This window comes from Drosophila novamexicana, unplaced genomic scaffold (assembly GCF_003285875.2).
Source record: "Drosophila novamexicana strain 15010-1031.04,08,12 unplaced genomic scaffold, DnovRS2.1 tig00000512-arrow-arrow-pilon, whole genome shotgun sequence".
Classification (NCBI taxonomy): domain Eukaryota; kingdom Metazoa; phylum Arthropoda; class Insecta; order Diptera; family Drosophilidae; genus Drosophila; species Drosophila novamexicana.
In genome coordinates this window covers 661,752-682,437 of record NW_020824809.1, presented here as the reverse complement: position 1 = coordinate 682,437, position 20,686 = coordinate 661,752, and the positions used below count along the sequence as shown (strand labels likewise).

The 20,686-nt window shown below is 39.0% G+C and overlaps 1 protein-coding gene across 2 annotated transcripts; it reads left to right on the top strand.

The window, feature by feature from the left end:
- The first annotated feature begins 7,180 nt into the window (after positions 1 to 7,180).
- Positions 7,181 to 19,184, top strand: LOC115761835 (transcription factor cwo). Of its 2 annotated transcripts, XM_030703815.1 has the most exons (4): positions 7,181 to 8,450; positions 15,811 to 15,934; positions 16,455 to 16,776; positions 16,848 to 19,184. In XM_030703815.1, the coding sequence occupies exons 1-4, from the start codon at positions 8,392 to 8,394 to the stop codon at positions 18,341 to 18,343; spliced, it is 2,001 nt and encodes a 666-aa protein (XP_030559675.1). In that variant the 5' UTR covers positions 7,181 to 8,391; the 3' UTR covers positions 18,344 to 19,184. The 2 variants fall into 2 exon arrangements, with proteins under 2 accessions (XP_030559675.1, XP_030559676.1); XM_030703816.1 differs by lacking the exon at positions 15,811 to 15,934 and having other exon boundaries at positions 8,410 to 8,450.
- Positions 19,185 to 20,686: the final 1,502 nt, after the last annotated feature.

Genomic DNA, 20,686 nt, shown 5'->3' with positions numbered 1-20,686 from the left:
TTTAGAATCCATCATAACATGATCACAAGTTGAACGATTTTGTTATTAAAAGCTAATTATTATTAATTTCTTTCGCCGTTTGGGGGCACCTTAGAACTAACGAAGTTAGATTGCCAACTCGCAGCCTTATCACGACTTGGCTGTTGCATTGTGCAATGAACAGACTTGCGATGCACAACAGGTAGCACTTTTCACAGTGAAAGAAGGTTATTCAAGTAGCTGAGCACAAAATACGACGTTCGTAGCACACGTAAGCCACGTCAATCAATCTCCAGCAGAGAACAATTATTTTTCATATCGGTATGAGTATTTTTTTTTTAAAACGCATTTAATTCCAAATTGTATAACGTTCCTGTCGCGCACATTTCCAGTCGCACAGTATGTATTTCCGTTACGATACGAAAAGTGCGTCAAGAGGCCCTGCTTTAGAGTACATGGTACATATATATATGTATAGACGTGGATACATTTCGTTCGTAACTGGGCCGATGTAACTGACATGACAAGCATTAGCTGCGACTGTTTTGCAACATTGTCAGTGCTTCTCGGCTTTGGATTGGCATAACAACGTCTTCTACTGCCCGGTTTGAATTGTACACGTGGCGTATGCGTAACGCCGAGAACCTTCGTTCTCCTTGGGTTATTTTACTTACAGCAGTCGAGACAGACAACTGGGCAGTCCAGACAAGTTTTATATATGCTGTCGTTCCTTATTGACGATGTTATTAGTTACATTTTAGTAGACTAGCTGGATATCATTACTAACAAATGTTAGTCCCACTCTCCTTAGGGTCAATAAACTGAGGAAACATAAGAAAACGCAAGACCAAGATGGCTGAGTCGCTAAGAACATATTTCATGAGAACTAAGGATGGCTTTCATCTTACTGAAGGAAACGTAAGCACCCAAGTGTGTTGCAAGCGTGCCCACATCTGGCGATGTCGCGGGCTTCGAGGGATAGCTAAAAGTAGTAGTAGATATCTTATCTTTGTTTTGGTTCAGAGCTCCAACATGGAGATAACATCGTAATACCGAGCTCGTTAATTTACACGTGAGTATACAAACTATATATGCACACCAACAACAGCTATGTTCAAAGCTTCGGCGTCACCTTGTCGCCAGAGTCTCAAGCTCGATAGGAAATTAAAAACCCGCTTTTTCTGATTTATCAACGGCAGCATTTAAATGCAAAACGTGTAACACAGTTTGTAAGTTTTACATAAGTTAGCGCGAATCGAAAATAGAACTCGAGACCGCAAAGCAAATAACAAAATACTTTGAAATCAAATGAAATGCAAATAATAATAAAAACTAATTAAGATCAATGCTGCTCGACTAGAAGCTACCCTGTCCAAACTGTTGCATGGCTCTATATCTATCTATCTCTATATCTATCTCTCTCTACGTATCTAAAATCTGTAAAATAAATTCATCATTCCTTCACATCTATTTGCCGGGCAGTATTATTGCTTATCTATCTATCTCTATATCTATCTCTCTCTACGTATCTAAAATCTGTAAAATAAATTCATCATTCCTTCAGATCTATTTGCCGGACAGTGTTATCACTTAATTTATTTTATTGGTGATTCCGTAACGTTTTAATTCTATGATTTATCTAAAAAATGTCTATTAGAAATAATTCATAGAAAACAGTTGTCCTGAATGTCTGAAATTATTTCTGTGTTAAGGGTCACAAGGGACGGGGTTTTAGAACATTCCACCCGCAAGTTTGGTAAAGATGGTGGAACACTGTAGTAAAAAATATGTTTGATTACCTTTGATTGAATTCATTTGAGACCAATTTTGAAAAATGCGTCGCTCCTTGATAGAAATGAGAGTCTGGTGTTTAATGGGCCAAGTTCAAGTTGAGTCCCAACGCTTTCATACTTATTTTCAAAGTCACACACAAGTAGTTAATTAACTCCATTTGAGCGGTTTTGGGAATTCCACCTATAACTATGGACATTGAACCAAAACTAACCAAACGGATTCATACAAACTATTGTGCGAATACGGGTTTGACGTATTACGCCAAATCCACACACTTTTTAATGGATAATGCAGGTCAAAAGTTACATCCGTTACACGCATCACATTGAATTTGATTGATTAATGGATCTCAAACTGATTTTCAATGATCTATGTCAACCATAGCTTGAGATACAACTTTCAGGTGTACAATTCAGTTATCCGCGCAGCTAATACACCTGATCGGGGTGTAAAAAGCACGCAATATATGTACATACAGATGAGTATGCATTAAATGTATTATTTTTTATGTACGTTTAATTAATGCAAAAATTGTTATTTTGCCGGACATCTTCCACTCGGAGATTGTAGCTATTAAGAGTGTGTGCAATTGTTCGTATTGGGGTTTTCTAGTACTCATTTGTTTATCCGCGCCAACACGTGTCGGGTTTTACGACTGCCGACTGCGTAGAACCATTCTTTATTCAAATATTTTCCGAGATTTCCTGCTGCAGCTGGATTGAAAAAGAAAATTGTGTTTACATTATCAGCAAGTGTATATATGTATATCAACTTATATATAAATACTCAAGGACTATGTATGGCTTGTACTTTTATCAGTGAACTAAACCACTTTTATTGAATTTACCTCGACTTTGAAATTATAATTTTGGCAGGCTGATAAGCACATGTATTTCTTCTGCTTTTGCTTCTTACGTTATTGCTATTAATTTATATGAGCCAAAAGTGTGCACGACTCTTTGGTTTATTAAAAAAGTGTATACATATGTATGTACGTAATGCTGTTCAACCATATATTAAATGTGATGCTAATCGAATATAGTAAATTTATGAAGCAAATTGGTTAGCACACACCCATTTTGTTTGTACCGTTTCGTGGCCTTTTTCCCAAGCGAATTTGGGCCTGGCCGCTGCCTGAGCCACTGTACCGCCCCCGGCTGACCAATTTCATTAGCTTATGCTAATACGAGGTGCCAATTGCAGTTAATAAATATGTACGTACATACATATAACGTACAAAATTTGAATGTGCATGTATGCGCAAATTTTAATGTGTCAGCTATGTCAGCTATACGAAAATAAATCTGGAATACTTGTCTTACAAGACATAAAGCTATTAAAATGTATTTTTCTCTTTATATTCATAATGTTTCCTCATACGAATGAATCATAATCCTGGGATCTAATTATCATCGAATATGTGTACATAGGTTATGCTGGTAATACTGAAACTTGCAAGGTTCCTGATTTATTTCCTTAACTATGCCAACAACTTGAGAAAATCAATTATTATTGCTTCTTATATCCCTTTGATAATGTTTTATTTTTATACCCTGAACCCATTAAAAATGGGTATAAGGATATATTGTATTTGTTCAAAATCCAAATGTATGTAACAGGCAGAAGGAAGCTTATCCGACCCCATAAAGTATATATATTCTTGATCAGCATGAATAGCCGAGTCTATCTAGCCATGTCCGTCTGTCTATCCATCCGTCCGTCCGTCCGTATGTATGAACGCAAGGATCTCAGAACCTATAAGAGCTAGAGACTTGAAATCGATAACTTACTCCGTTTCCAAGCAATCGATAAAAATCGATTTCAATGTCCTGTTTTTTGGGAAATTTTGGTAAATAATAAGAGCTATAGTCACCAAACTTGACATTTAGCTTCTAAAATAGAACATATGTATGCATTTGATGTTGGAAGAAGAGGGTTCATGGTATCCCCTAGTCGGGAGCTCCCGACTAGAACCTCTTACTTGGTATTCTAATATTATATTGTTAATGTGCACATCTGCTGAGCAGCTTCACAATAGCTAACAAGCAGCTCATGAGTTTATTGTGCACACCTATATATATATGTATGTATATGTATAAATGTAAGTTGAGAAAACGCAAACAGACCAATAAAGATACAGAAAGCGACACAGATACAGAGACATATACAGATAATCGCATGCAAACCTACAAGCATACTTACATATACATACATACATGTATGTGTGTATGCATGTATGTGACCATAAGTTAGCTCAGTCAGCGCTTGGGACTATGCCCACATAAACAATCCACAAGTGTTTGTTTTTTATCACGCCGCTTGCCTCGTTTATTGAAAAAGAAAAAACAACTTTGTACATTTTTTAGTTGCTGTTGTGTCAGCTTCGTGTCGCATTGCATTTCATTTCTATGGAAATTTACAAGCCACGTAACGCATTTCGAACACGTGACTAAAACAAAAACTAACTTTTAAAACAGGTGCGAGTAGGTACGAAAATAGAAAAATTTACTTTTCTAACTGTATATTAAACAATTGTACAATATAAAGTTGTGATAAGGCTGCGGGGCATAATGTGGGGCAAGGTGCGTGAGTCATTCGAACTATTTGTATCAGCTTTATGACGTGCACGTGCCTCTCTGGGCGTATGTGTAATATCAAAGCTGATAGGCTTGAGCACGTTACGTATACGTAATAACATCTGATGCGCCATTAGCTAATAGTGGCCGCATTGCGGCGTTGCACGTGTCACCAGCCAGAGGCAAAGTATTCGTAAATACCTACATATGTACATTCATTTGTAGGTTTCTACAAATGCAACTGTCCAGCTGACTGTGAGATCAGAAAAACAGCAAAAACAGGAATGCAGCTTATGCAAGCTGCTTCAGCCAGCGCCCATTTTCATTGCGCATTGGACTTGGACACGTTTGTGACATTAGTCGAGCGTGCTGGGCAGTGACTTGTTGCTTTGATTTGCTTTGACCTTTGGCAGCGCTAAAAATAGATTGCATGCCTTTGTGAGTAGCGACCGCTGGCATTTAAATTTAATTAAAGTGCTGGAAAATAAAATGAAATAAACAAAATTATATATGTACGCGCACTACATATATGTATAAACAAAGAGCTGTGCTGATAGTACAAACGCACACACACACACACACACACACACACACACACACACACACACACACACACACACACACACGTACACGCACACAGATAAAACATTTGCACAACACGTGACCAACAACAAACTGGCATGTGTGCTGTGTGAGTGTGTGGCTTACAGCCGACATACATACATACACATATTTCTGCATACATACTTATTTGTATGCATGTATGTGAATTGGCTGACACGCTCGCCTCGCGTGAGATATTACGTCATGCGCTATGAATTTTTTGCGCTTGCTGTGGCCGCTTTCAACGTGTCTTGATTAAAAAGCTGCTCACGCGTATAACAGAGAGGGAGAACATCGCGAAGAGAGACTGAGAGAGAGAGAGAGATAAAAAAGTGTGTGTGTATGCAAGTGAAACAGAGATATCGGTGCGCCCACCGCTCATCGCACTGTTAATGAACGGCCAACTCAGCGTATGATTATTATTTCGATTAATAATAATACATATGTATGTATGTATAAAAACAAAATTTCAGCCGACTATGAGAGCTTGCGTTTTGCATGAACATGTATCTGTGAGACAGTCGCTTTGTTGCCAGGCAATCCTCGCCTCGTCGCAATTCGCCGTCAAATGTCGGCGTTGATGGTGCCGCCGCCCAATGTAACAGCTGCGAATCGCTTTGGAATTTGTCACGTTCACGTGTTTTATTATGTGCTGCTGCCGTTGTTATTGCTGTTGCTGTTGTTTTGCTTAACTTGCCTTGGGTTTCTACGTCGCTGTTTATTTATTTTTGTTTTTGTTTCGCTTGCGCTTGCCTTTCAACTTGAAAGCTGTCAGACAAACACCAACAGAAACAACTCTAAAGAGCACGCAACGCACGCCCCGATGACCACTGAGTTCTATAACGGTAATCTTTATGTGCAAGCGTGTGGGTGAATGTTTTTTATCAATAAAAAAAAAATCGAAAAATAAAACTATGTACGCCTGGACTATGTACAAATGTATATACATTTTTATTTTTAATAATTGTCAACAGTAACTACTACAGTCATCTTAAGTGCTTATTAATAACACACATACGTATTCATATAGTTGTCTGTTTATATATATATACAATAAATTCACGCGCAACAATGGTTGCGCTTTTCGTATTCGTACATAACGAACATTTTACATATGTACATATGTGCATGTTTTGTATACATACATTTTTATTCAAATAGGCTCATTTACTGCACTTTTGTGCTATTGCAAGATTGCGTCGTCTAGTCATCAAAATATGCACCGTAGTGCTTATAAGTCTTACACGTGGCAAATATTTAATGCTTATTTTACAATTTAAAAACTGACAATATAAAGAACATATGAACATTAATATAAGATAGGTGCGTTACTTTCTTTTAATATTCTTAACACAACCAATGCAAAATAAAAATAAAAACTAATACAAGCTGTAAATATTATCAAGTATCCGTCTCCGATTTGATATGTACTTACGTTTGAAAACATTGATTAGCTAATCCATGTATGTACATACAATAAAAATATGTACAAATGTGTTCTTCATAGGCCCACTGTGGCAATCACGTTCGCCGCGCACGAAATGCGATAACATCAACGCACGCACAGACACATTCACAGAGATCTAAAAGCCAGCGCATACCAACACACACTCACTCGCAGTGCCAGCCGCAGCCCAACATGACTTGACAAAGTGCTTCGCTCAGAGTCAGCGGGGCGGTTTCTCTCTCGCTCTCTCACGTTTTCTAGCTCTTTTGCCATTTTCATTCTCTGATACCCCAGGCACGTCATCTGCTCTCTCAACTTGCTCACAGTTTTTGGTCTCGTGTTGTGTATATGCACACTCTTTGTGAAGAGTATACTTCACCTGTAATGTGGCTTGTAAACACTTAAAACAACTTACAAAATTAGGCTTATATAAAGTTCCTATATATACAAAAATTTAAAATTTTAGAAATAAACCGAATTTATTATATTATCTGGAAAATAACTTTTTTAGTTAGAATATCCCAAATTTATTATAAGAAAATATTTTAAATGTACAGGGCTTGTATTCTGTGTAGGGTATTCAGCTCTCTATACGTTGAATTTGGGTTCGCTGTCTTGGTTTTAATTTTAGCCCGTTCGCCGCGTCTTTTTCATTCATTTCAATTCGACCGTTCGAAGTGAGCAGTTGATGTTTGCAGTCAACGCAAGTGTTTTAACAAAAAAAAAAAAAAAAATACAAAATTATAGCAACAGCCAAGCAGTAGCAGCAACAAAAAATTGTAGGCATACATACACATACATACATACATCTGAAAGTGCTGTGTAGTAAAATATACAAATACAAGCAAACGAAAAGCTCACAAACACGCGGGTGCTGGTGCTGGTAAAATTCCACTGTGAAACGAAGGAAGTTGTGTATTAATAAAATAAATATAAAATAGCTTAAAGTGCAAAACGTGTAAATCGCAGCCGTGTGACAAAAAAAAAAACCAATCACGTTTTTCGACAATCGTTCGCTTTTGGTACTGTGCGGTGCGGAGCTGGTAGCGTGTGTGCGTGTTTAACAGAGAGCAAGTCCCGCGACCAAAACGAGACGCGAGTGCAAAAAATTTCAAGGTTTCGAACGCAGCAGCATCGCTAGCAGAAAACGTGTGGGCATCAAGTTAACACGGGCGGGGCAGACCAGGCTAATACAATTAAACATTGGCCCCGAGGCTTACAGTGGTACAACAAGTGTGGTTAAATTGACACATTGATAAACATAACGAAGCCTAGCACATACATACATATATATCAGCGAGTACATATATGCGACCATAGTGTTGTGTACTTAAGGTCTTATCGCGTCCGTTGCTGTCTCCGTTATCGGCTCAGTCACAAATACGAAAGACTAACGCTGCTGATAAACGTAGCACAGTCATCACTTACAGTCAAAAGACGAGTGATGCGCCTTATCGGGAACAGATTACTCCTTTAACAATTTAAACATAAACAGAAAGACAATTCGAAATGTTATGCTACATGTAAAACGGTTAGTGGTGTCGCAAGTGTGCAAAGAGTATTGGATACTTAAGTGTGATACAATACATTGTTATAAAAATTAAATAGCTTAAAACTAAAATCGAAATATTTAAATTTGTAGAATATTTAAATACGTTGTTCAGCAAGTCGACTTGTGTAATATTAAAAGTGACCCCACCAGAGAATACAAGCTAGCAAAAAATTGTAATTCGCCGCAAATAAATTCGCCGTGGCCGACAACCTGTTTGCTGTCATATAAATTTGTGCGCTCTTTCGCCGGCTTTTTATCTTGTCTTTCCTGCATTGACGTAAAGAGCGATACCGTCCACCATTCCACCGCAACTGCAAGTAACGTTGACGCAGGAGCAGCAGCAGCAGAGGACGGAGCCACGCAAAGCAGCCATCGCAATTTTGCCAAGGATCGCAGCCTCTAGCAGCACCAGCAGCCACCGCAGTCACAGCAACATCAACATGGAGCCTTACTGGAGCGAAGCAAACGGTCATGCCGCACATCCGGTTAAGTATGAGAGGTAGGTATAAATAAGGAAGCCTTTGCCACAGAAAACGACAGCAACTTCTACAAAAACAACAAGCACACTCACTTTCACCTGCGCGCGTTAAGCTTATGCATAAATTAGTTAGTATTATTTTTAAATTCATCTCTTTAAGTTGTAGCTTTAGTTTTCAACCGGCATTGTAACAGTTTATCATGTGTGTGTGTGTGTGTGTTTGTGAGTTGCGATTGGGTGTGGATCGTGAGGCTATTTTTGGCAGTTGAGCGAATTGAAGAATAAAATTAAGCGAAGAGCAAGTAAAAACGTGGGTAGACATACTCGCGTTTGCCTGACGCCTTTGAATCTATTTTCAAAATGGATTTTTATTTTATGTATTTATTTATGCAAACATTTTGCTGAAGCACAAACAAAATACAACACACGATTGGGTAAACGTGACGCTCAGTTTGGGGCTTACCCCTCTCCCATCTCACCTCTCCCTTCTTTCTTCTCTTTGTATTTTTATTTTGAACTTGAATTTTATTTACCACGCCATTTCATTCCACTTGGAATTTTGTTTTTGCGGGCATTGGTCGATACACAGTACATACGTTTACATATAGTACATATATGTATATATGATAATACTATACATATTACATAAATAAATAAAAGGTTGGGCCGAGACCGGACTGATTGGTTTTTATAAAGCCAGCTTATATACCCACTAAATGTCAACGGCCAAAATGCTATAAGGCTATAAATAGCAACAAAAACAGCCAATTGGCCCGGCATATTTGATTGGCTTTAGTGGGCGTGTTGGCTCCGTGTTGAGGCATACAAGCACATACACATGCACACGTGTGCGTGCGTGTGTGCCAGTCGGTGTCCTTTTGAAGGTCAGCAACTGTTGTTGTTGTTCTTGTTGTTGTTGTTGTTGATTGTTATTCGTCTATTTTGGTGTCACCAGTGTCTAGTCCACGCTGGCGCTGTGCCTTTAAGTGATTCCCAATAATGTGTATGCACATATTTAACGGCAGTCCCTTCCCCATGCTGAATAATCAAATATGCAACAGACATAAAAATAATAACAGCCTTATTTGCTTGAACGCGAGAAACCAGCTAATGAAGGAAAACTAAAAATCCACTTACCTATTGGTTATAACAGAAGTTGTTTTGCTCTCGTTTTCACAGTGACCCTTTAAAGATGTGATGAATATGCATGCATGTATATTAATTATGTGTGCGAGTTTAGCTGCACATGTGTACATATGTATATGTTATATATATATATATATATATATATATATATATGTATCCTATTGGGCAAGCATATTTCGCTTACATCACGTGAGCCATTAAGTAAAGCTCGAATTGAAAACTGAAGGCGAATTTATTTTATTTTTTTTTACCATTTTGACAAAAATGAAATACCTGTGTGTCACGTTTAAACCCTATGCCCTGTTCTTAGGGATTTGTCTATAACTTGTTATTGTTGAGCGATCGCTTGTTATGGTTTCTAGGTGCTTAAAACAAAAACAAGTTAAATGAATAACGAGGACGAGGCTCTTGGCATTATCGTCAACATTGTTATCGCGATCGTTGTCGTGCCCGATATCATTCAGTTCCTGGCAGTTTGCTTAAATCGTCAGTTGGCACTTGAAGTAAACACGCGTCTACGAAAGCGTCGTATATCTACAATGTTTATAATTTGCTTTAATAAAAAACAACTTAACTACAAACAAGTCATCCATAAAAGAGATAAGCAAGCACGCGATAAAGGCTCGTGACGCACATCGCAGATGCCGGATAACTGATTTAGTTAAATATATAATTCAAGGGAGTGCTGGTTGAGAGACAATGTGTGAGATCTCGGGTTTGTTGCACGACGAGGCAGCTGCTCCAAATGCCAAATATTCAAATACGCAGCTGTCTCTCGTTGTTTTCGATTTCGGGATCTTTGCGACAACGTGACCACCAACCATCCCGGCCGTGACCCAGTGATAAGCAAGTGCTCGATGCTCCGCGATTTGTGATATGTAATAAGTGGCTATCGATAATGCCGTGCGAGAGAACTTTGAGAAAGTGTGTTTGTTTGCTGACTACGTTTGTGTTACATGGCGACTCGTCATGTAGATTAAGTACGCCCAAATGTTCAGCAAGACAACACGTCGAAGCAAGCCGCAAATGATCGAGGATGTGCATTTATTTAAGACACACTTCAGTGATCTATTTAGCTTATATCAATAGCGATGTTTACAAACTAACAACAACAAACGCATGCTTGCGTTCTATAAATAAAAATACAAATTTTATCTGTACGCACATATCTACACACACACACACACACACACACACTACTTACATATATAAATTAGTACCTAGCGATCTCGCGATTCTTCAGATTTACTAAACAGAGCGGACACTTATTCCGATTTCAAATCGGATTCCAAATGCCATTCGGAGTCGCGTCGTCTTATCGTCATCGTTCGACCATTGGCATCCCCGCCAGAGGCACGTACACATGATCGTTTCCATGCAGTTGTTTTCATACAAACATATATATAAGTCTCTGAATATATATGCATGTGTGTACATGCATATGTATATATATCCCACTGTGCTGTTTTATACAGATGCATCCACTATATAGAGCTCGCGATCTCTCGTGCCGTTTGACAAACGTGATGCAAATATTGAGAAATTCACGAAATTTGTTATCTGTGTGTATAAGTGAGTTTTTGTGTGTGCGTATGTGCATTTGTATTTGTATGTGTGCTTCCTTGCTGTGATTAATGCACTCAATGTTGGCTGGGCATGTTGCGAGGCGAGTCTCTGGGTCCGCCGGGGCCAGTGTGGGGCAGGTGAGTCAACAGCGTCCATCAGATGGTGCCACGTTGCATTTGATTGCTGCTAAATGATTTAAATAGATGAATTTTTATGTCTTTTGACCCAGTTATGCTAAAAGTATGCCACGTGTGTGAGTGTGTATATGTAAATATGTGCGGGATGTATATGTGAGAGTAGACGATGTTGCCTTTGACATGATGACATTTTTTCAGATATCGAATAATATGTCATAATAAAGAACAAGTCCGTAGTACCAATCCGCGTTTGTGTCTTTTATTTCTGACAATGTGAAGTCTTTTACGTGGTTGATTCAAACGATGTTAATATCCGCTGCATCATCTTTTTTCAAAATTTACAAATACATATGTATGTGGGCGCAACAAGAGGCGTATACGTAATGCATCAAATAAATCATGCAGCACTCACCGCTTGTGCTCAATTGAGCTTATTGCTGTTTTGAATTGTTGTTGTTTGTGTTTATTGAATTGTTTACTGGATGTAGAGAAAACATAAGTGAGAATAAGTACTATTATAAGGGGTAGGAGGGGAGGGAGCATGCCGCTTGTTGCAGTTTAGTTCGCTGTCCCGCTGTTGCTAAGCACTCCAATTGACACGTGGACACGTTTTGCTGGCAAATCAGTTTACGCTCTGTTGACTTATTTGTGATGGATAAGCACTCTGCACTTCGCTTGCCATAGTGCTTTGGCTTTGGCGATATTATCACGTGTCCAGGCAGCCATGGCTTTATATTCACAAACTTATATACTTGAGCTTTTTAAAATTTTCAGTTGAACAGCTGCAACCGGTTAGCGTGAGACTTCCAGTTTTTCAAGCATAACAAAAAAACAAAAACATCTCACGTGATCTCTGCTAAAGTAATGTGTGTGAAACACTCAACTAGTTTTATTGCTAAAAATTTCCAGCACTCTAATAATTGTTTACGACTGTTGCTTGGCGGCTGGCGGCTTGGCCTGCACTAGTATTTGTTTATATGGATTTTATCTTATCAGCAGCGTCTCAGACTGCAGGTGCAGTCAAGGTTATACCGGCCAATGGGCGGGCCAAGTCACAGTTTCTAATTCCTCCATCGTAAAGGCAGATCACTTTTGTTTTTCACTTAATGCTTGACGCTAATTTACCAAAGGCAAGAGACAACGATTTATAATATTTATATTTGTGTTGACTTTTTGTTATTCCCCTGAAGTGCGTCATCGTTTTAGTGTTTTCGCTTTTCTATTAGGTTGGTTCTTTTTTAAGCATTTCACAATTCGCAGCAGCCATTTCCATTGCCGACCGACAGTCAACTAAAGCGTCGAGATCTGTAAATCTATGATGTGATGCGAAGGTCTTTCTCATCTGACCCAGATTTTGTAACGGAAATGCTTGACATTGAAACAGTCGGACTCGTTTGTATAATTGTTTCTACAGTCGTAATAATAAATTTGTTGTAAAAATTGACAGGATTTGGCCATTGCTTAGGTGCATATATATATGTATGTATATTTACTATATTACTCTTAAATATTCTACTCAGTCATTTTATTAGTCACTCTCCGAATAATACACTCGATCTGACATGTGTTGTTGACCAATTAATCTAGAATTGCTTGTGCAGCGCACGTACACAAATATTGTAAACTATTCCAAGTAGCTAGTCGCATTATCTTTATAGCAATTTAAATACAGGCAAAGGTGGTTATTCCCAATGTATTGCGATTAGACTAACAAAACATAAGGTGTCTAATTTGGACTTGTGCTATCTTAAAGTCATGTGAATCAATTCTGATAGTATTGGTGAATACACAGTCATATTCACACTCCCTCATGTACATACATACCAATGCACACTTGAAATTTTAAGCGTATGTCACGTGTAACGGAAAAGATATCTTATCTATGAAGTCAAATAGAACTGGAAACAATTAATCGAAATATCAATAGAATACGTTTTCATTAATTTTAGGTTAACGCACGATATCGCTAGCAACTTTGAGGGCGTGCGTGTGCAAAAACGTTCAATTAGTATATACTCTCTATTGAAAGGGTGTTATAATTTCATCACGGAATGTGTATAGCATTAAAGAAGAATCTTCGATTGTGTTGACGTTGATATACCTGTGCCTCTGTCTGTTTTTAATCTCAACAAGTCGCTCTCTTTTACGAATAGCTGAAGATTTTAATAAAACATCACTAAGATTTATCGCTTAACTAGTAAAACTCGGTGACCCTAGGGGTATTCACGCTTCGGCACTCTGAAGATAACTTTCCTTTCGTTTCATTTATTGCTCCGATTCTAATGTCTGCTCATGCTTCTGGCAAGCAGCTTGCGGCTGATCAACATTAAGCGTCATTTGGCATACGAGCTAGATGTCGCATAGTCGAATTGTTGAATACACTACAAATTCGACTGGCTCAAATCTAAATATATATACGAGCGCCGCTATTCGCCAATTACTTAATAGCTCAAAGGTGCACGACGGCACGACATCGTCGACAATGTTTTGGCCCACTGGCCCCCAAATTCGAAAACGCCAACAAGAAAGCTTGCCAGTTTGGGCGGGCATAATGGGCGTGTCCATTGGGTTCAATGTTCATTGTTAAGCGTTCAGGGAATCGCGTAGATATTTCATGAATCAAGCGAGTGATTTGGCAACTGACGCCGCTCGCTGGGTGCAAAGGTCGACTGTTACTTGAGTGCGGTAAAATAGGAACACGCCCTGCGCACGGGACTGCCACTGGGATGCACAGCCTGTTGGCCCTATGTTCGTATCCCTGATGACAGTATATCGACTAGAGTGCAACTCAACTGGATCAGTTCTTAAGTGTATTTCAATCTGCAAATAGATTGAATGTGCAAACAGCATCAAAATGAACTGTGACGTGCCAAAGTGCGCATTACTCATACGCAGTGTGAACCAGGATCTGTGCGTGACATTTACAGCTTCCTTCGGCTTACAAATAAACCAATAAGTGGTCCTAGATACTGGCCAGATAGTCGGCGTACTCAGTAGTCGCAGTTTATAGATTTCACTACAGTTTGCTAGCACTTTTGTGAGGGATAAGTAAACAAGCTCTAAGCGCCATAAGCTGGTGGGTACTGGTATTTACTACGTATCTATGTGTGTATGTATGTATGCATGTACGTATGTATATAAGCATTTGTGTATACTTATATATGTACGTCAGTTGTTTACATACTCGACCAATCTTTGCGTGTTGGCGCTTATCGCAAATGTTGCTGGCATTCGCAACAAGTTTTCTAGCGTTTTCTGACGCGGCCTTTCCGAGTTGTTTTTTTTTCTTCTTTTCTGTTTTTCTTTTCTTCTCTTTTCTTTATTTTTATGTTTTGTGCCTTTATTTCTCTAGCTTTGTTTGTTTTGGTCAGAAATTGGCGCTCATTGAAATTGATTAAATATTTGCATTATTCTTTATTTTGTTTCACTCCTTTTATTTATTTTATTATTTACTCATTTGCCTCACTTGGCAACGGTTTTTGTTTTTTAATGCAACGAAAATTTCAACAATTTGTTTTGTCCGATTCTTGCATTTAAAAAGATTTTATTATACATATATATTTCTGACACATGCTATTAAAACGTGTAGACTCTATATTTAGATTGAAAACAGAGCGTATGCTGACTATTTATTTAAACGTGTTGTCAACTTTCAAGTGCTGTTGATGCTCGGCTAGATAAATGCCTTATTTAATACATGGTGTATCCAACAGAGTCATTCGATGAGATTATTTAGCTATGTTAAAGGTGTTGATAACAAACAGAGCTATCGTACAAATTTGTCACATGCTCAGCATAACATCCAACAAGTTGGCGAAAAAAGAGTTGGTTTTATTTTTGTATAAGTGTAAGTATTTTTGCGTATAGGTGTTTGCGCGCGTGTGTGTGTGTGTGTGTGTGTGTGTGTTACCTGATTATATAGCTGGGTATGTTTTTGTATGAACAACTATTGTACACTATGCTAATTGTATTTTAAGGCACTATTATCCTGTTGTACCACAAACAAATCAAAACAAATCGCTCGTTTGATTTTAGCCAAGCGACAATTTGGTGTGCAAGCATTGGTGGCCCTTTTCGGGGACTCTCGGATTAGCTGCTGGTTGACTACCAACTGTGGAACATTATAAGAAATGAAATGATATTGAGATATGTAAGAGAGTGTGAGAGAGGGATGCGCGACAGACAGAGAGTTTTGCTGTTCACAAATTGACATTTCGATTAATACATATTTCTTCTTTTTTTCATTTTGCAGCCTAGGCTTATTTTTAATTTTACTTGAAAACAAATAAAGCATTACCCATAAAAAACAACACAATTTAACTACATTTAAATATTTAGAATAATTAGATTTATGTTTATATTTCTAAGTCAGTTTAAGTTATGCGCCTAATAAATGCATTACTAAAACAATGAAAACAAATGAAAAAAAAAAAAAAAACTTGACTAGCTTTTGAACAAGATTTGGACTTATTTGTGTTTCTTATCCTTCCCACTTCTTTTTGCATATGAAACAAAACGCATACGAATTATAGCGAAGCAGCTGTCTCCAGTTTTCCTTATTGCACAGAATCTAGCTTAAATTTTTCAACATCGGCAACAGCATACAGCGAGGATGATGCTGAATATGCCACCGGAAGACGTAATAAAACATCGAGGGTAAATATTACAATTTTAGAGCGAAAAATCGCGACACTAATCAAATTCGAAAACAAGATCAAAGGATCAAAAGAAAAAGCGCCCGAGCAACAAGTTCTCAGCTTGTACTCATAATGTAACTGATTACTGGCGACTGGTGACTGGTGACTGGCGACTGGCGACTGGTTACTGGCAACGGCAAGTGATGTCGACGACTACGCCCACTTTCACACGCCTACAACTCACACAGAACGCACACGCACAGCATCCCGAGAAGTCGCCGCCGCTTTTGACCCTTTTTTATTGTACGCAAGAACATGAAGATACAATAATAAATATGAAAAGAATACCCAAATTAGTAAAGTTAACGAAAATAAAGCGAAATTGAAATAAACATGACAAAAAGAACAAAACCGAATACCACTGGCCAGAATCATTATTTAGCATAATGGTCCCGAAACTTCATAACATTTTACTCACTAGCTGCTAGGCTCTGGTAAAGATCGTACTAATGGTACTCCTTATTTGTATGCTTCTACAGCAAGATCCATTGTCGCATCGCATCATTGAGAAGCGGCGTCGCGATCGCATGAACTCCTGCTTGGCTGATTTGTCCCGCCTCATACCGCCACAGTATCAGCGCAAGGGGCGTGGCCGCATCGAGAAGACCGAAATCATTGAGATGGCCATCCGTCACCTGAAGCACTTGCAGAGCGAGTGCCTCCAAAAGGAGAGTGAGTACCGCAGCGGTTACATGGACTGCATGAAGGAGGCGGCAAAGTTCCTCTACGATAGCCAAATGCAGGACTTTTGCTATCGACTTTTGGCCCGCCTGCAGGAGCATATTGACGAGGTGTTTAAAGGTATGCAACCAAGCTTTTTATCAAATCAATTACTTTTTTTACTTACTTTTATTTTTTTCTGCTTTTGTCAGCTGACTGCTACAAATCCTCCCGCAGCTGCCACATGCCGGATAATGTGAGCGCCTCCAGTGGCAGCCCGCATCAGGCGTATCATCAGCCTCTGTGCCATTTGCGCGAAATACAGGGCGCCTCGGAACACAGCAGTGACCATAATGATGTCAAAGATCTGAGTTTCCGCAATCATCTCAATCAGCTACAGCGTAGTCATCAAGCAGCCGCGGCGGCCGTTGCTGCTGCCGTTGTGACCAATGCGAGCACTTCCAGTACCAGCATGGAACGCCAAAGCCCGAGTAAGATCGCTGTGGGCAGCGGAAATGGCATGGTCAACGGCATCGCTACCGATAATGTACCCACCAATTCAACAGGCTCCAACACTGCAAGCAGCAATACGGCTAGTTCGACTACATCTACATCCACATGCCACACGTTGGCTAAGACGCCTGTGGCCGCTGTTGCCATTGCTGCCCACCAGCAGCCGCATCAGGCGCCAGTGATTACATCGACGGCGCCTCATCATCATACAGATAGTAGTCAGCACGATTTTGAGTCTTCGCGTGAGCCGTTGCTTCATACGGATACCTCCAACATGCACTCGCCCCCACCCCGGGACTCACTGCTGCAGCAGCATGCTCATTTGGCCCATAATCATCACACAACTGATAGCCTAATGTCGCTGCGGATGCGCAACTACTCGGAATCCTCGCATGAGATTGAACACAACAACAATTATAAGTACAAGAACCACATCAAGGAGCGTTTTGTGCACGAGCTGCACGACGAGGAGACGAGTAGCGAGCACGCCCCCCACCTACAGAGCGAGCACTCGCATTTGCATGCACTTTCCGAACACTCCAAGGACGGTACCGAGCCTGAGATAGCACCCATAATGGCCAAGAAACGTAAACTGGCTGAAGCAGCCTGCAATGGAAACCTTCCGCTGGATGTGCACAATGAAGCTAGCAACACAATTCTGCCACGTCCCATGGTGTTGGTGCGCGACGACAAATCCTCTTTTAGCTTCAGTGATATTAAGGACATCAAGGCGGAGCTGCACAATAGTAACTCCAACTCCGGTCCGCTACTGGCTAAGCTGAGCGCTGCAGGCTCGCAGTTAAGCACACCTAGCAGCACGACGGCTCCCCTGCCGCCCCGTCACTCGTTTACTGTACCTATCTTTGCGTTGCACGGACAGGGTAATTACTATGTTCCACTTAATGTGGACTTCAATGCACTAGTGCCGTACCTCAACGGTGTAGATCTGCTCGAGAAGAGCTACACGAGCATGCCCGTGGTGCATCCCATCAACATAAATGTCAACTTTATGTCCAGCTCGGCATCATTGTTAGCGGCTGCTGCTGCCGCCGCTGCCGTTGCTGCCGGTAAGCAACAGGCCGTGGTCGCCCCAACCGCTAACACACTAAGCGCTAGCTCAGCAGCCGTTCAGGCGGCTGCTGCTGCCGCCGTGGCTAAGGCCAAGCTGGAGCAGGCCATTAGCAACAGCTGGTAAGCTCCGCTGACTCGAAAGGTGGGGCGCACCACAGACAACGGAAGAGAACAAGTCTACCTCACCTCTTATGTGAATAATCATTAAATGATTAATTCCTAATACTGTGCGAAAATCAATCTGTTGGGAGTCGCTTGGCTGCAGCAGTATAAACACACACACACACACACTCACACACACCACACACACACCGACAATTATTATTCTGTATAAATAAGATGATTAAACTGAAGGACAGTGAGCAACCAGTTATGAACTGGACGCAGCCTTTGAGGCGCGCCTGTTTATTGATCCACTGAGCAAAGTCTACATCAAAATTGAACTGTTTTAAGTCGACTTAATTGGAAATTTTGTTTACAAATAGTTTCAAATATACAAGAAATGAAAAATTCTACAAATTTCTAAGAGAAATATACACATAGAAATGTGCATGTTTGATGCCAAGAACCAGCCCACATTAAAAAATCTAATGGATTTAAATTATAATTAATTGTGAATTAAATGTATTTTTAGATGTGTAACATTTTTTTTTGAAACTTTAATAAGTGTTGTGGTTTCAAATCAGGCTCCAAGTGCGTTTTTTAAATAAATAAATATTCATAAACCACTAGTCAAATCAACATTTAGGAACGAAAACAAAAACAAAAAGAAAACTTTTTAAATGTTGATGTGTATATATTATTATCATACAAATTATATACAAAATATTCGCTTTAAGTTTTATTATTTAGCAGCCAACTATTTTAAGTTCTTAGAGTTCAAGGATTTTGCTAAAATCTTGGGCAAATATACAAAATACGTCAATTTCGTTAAAGTTTGTTTCATTTTCGAAATGGGGACTTTTATTATGTTTTAAATGAATATGTAAATAAATTTTTTATCACTGTTTCTGTCATTAAGTTTATTAAATAAAATATATTAATGTTGTGACATGTTATGTGACCTTTAATTATAAAATGGGCAAAATAAAGAAAAAAAATCAAATTATTTTCTAAAAATGTTTGCTGCTTGAAAACTAAAAGTTTATGCACAATATATTCATGTTTAATGGATTTTATGATTATTACGTTAACTACAGTACAATTAATATAATACAACCACATTACTGTTTAATATATTTTATATATGTATGTATACTTACGTAATAAAGTTGAAATGAAAATTATTGAACAAATTCATTTTCATCTTGTCTGCCATTTTTCTATGCTCGTCTGCGACTGGGCGTGACTAAATATATATTTCTTGTTCGATAGTGAAGTTCTAAGAAGTTCCACCAGTCCATATAATATTATTTACTTTGAGAATAGCGTATAAACATAATTGATTGCCAAAGATCCTATTACTTTAAAGATAACTGATTGTTAAATAATGCTTCTATTTGTCTTGATAGACTGAGCTGCGTCTGGAACTAGATGAAAAACTCGTTTGGACCTAAATTCGAAAGATATAAAAACAGTGACATTAAGATCGTGAGTTGTTTTTGGGGCTTCAATCTCCCAGATTTCGATTGATCATCGCCATTAGATTCAAACATTCTGTTGCCCTCTTCGTCAAACGAATTTATTGTAGGGCTACATGAAATGTCCTTAGGGCAGGTTAATTGGGTGCGCAATTCAAGAAATGGATCTCTTGATCTGATATTCGTGTTGGTATCGTTCGACAGTGTTGTGCACAGGATTGAAAAGTTTACACTTCCTGAAGATCATTTTCATCCAACTCTGGATGTGGTCATTGATCTATCAGCCCGAATGCCTAACAAGAATCGGAATAAGCTAATAGTGTTTGTTGTTTCCGAGTGCATTTTTTGTATCATAAACTGACTACAAATACAGAATTGTGAATGAAACAGCAAGTAGAAGCCACATTAGAATGGATTCAAACATACATTTATTTAGTAGGAGAATCGTTATCCCGCAAATTTTCATTTATTATTACTTCCGATTCCTACATATTAAGTAAACGTAACACGGAAATTATTACAATTCAAATGTATGCAGAGCAGGGGCATAGGAGTACATTGGTCATCTTTAAGTCGAGAATTTCTGCCTTTTTGTTCTTTGCAATTTCACAAGTCGGTGTAACAAATCACCCGCAGATTGAACAACGTAGTTTTGAAAGCCATGTTTTTTGAATATCATAGTCAAACACATGTACATTTATGTAAACATACACTCAAATGTGTAACGCCATAACTATGTACACACTTTTCACAAAGTAATAAGAAAGAGGTTCTAGTCGAGAGCTCCCGACTAGGGGATACCCTGAACCCTCTTCTTCCAACATTAAATGCATATATATATATTCTATTTTACAAGCTTTATGTCAAGTTTGGTGACTCTAGCTCTT

What these genes read in the sequence shown, in the direction of transcription:
- LOC115761835 (XM_030703815.1), top strand. Translation starts at nt 8,392, where the DNA reads ATGGAGCCTTACTGGAGCGAAGCAAACGGTCATGCCGCACATCCGGTT. An exon ending in GACGTAATAAAACATCGAGG is followed by an intron (nt 15,935 to 16,454) that starts GTAAATATTACA and finishes ATGCTTCTACAG; the next exon opens with CAAGATCCATTGTCGCATCG. An exon ending in TATTGACGAGGTGTTTAAAG is followed by an intron (nt 16,777 to 16,847) that starts GTATGCAACCAA and finishes TGCTTTTGTCAG; the next exon opens with CTGACTGCTACAAATCCTCC.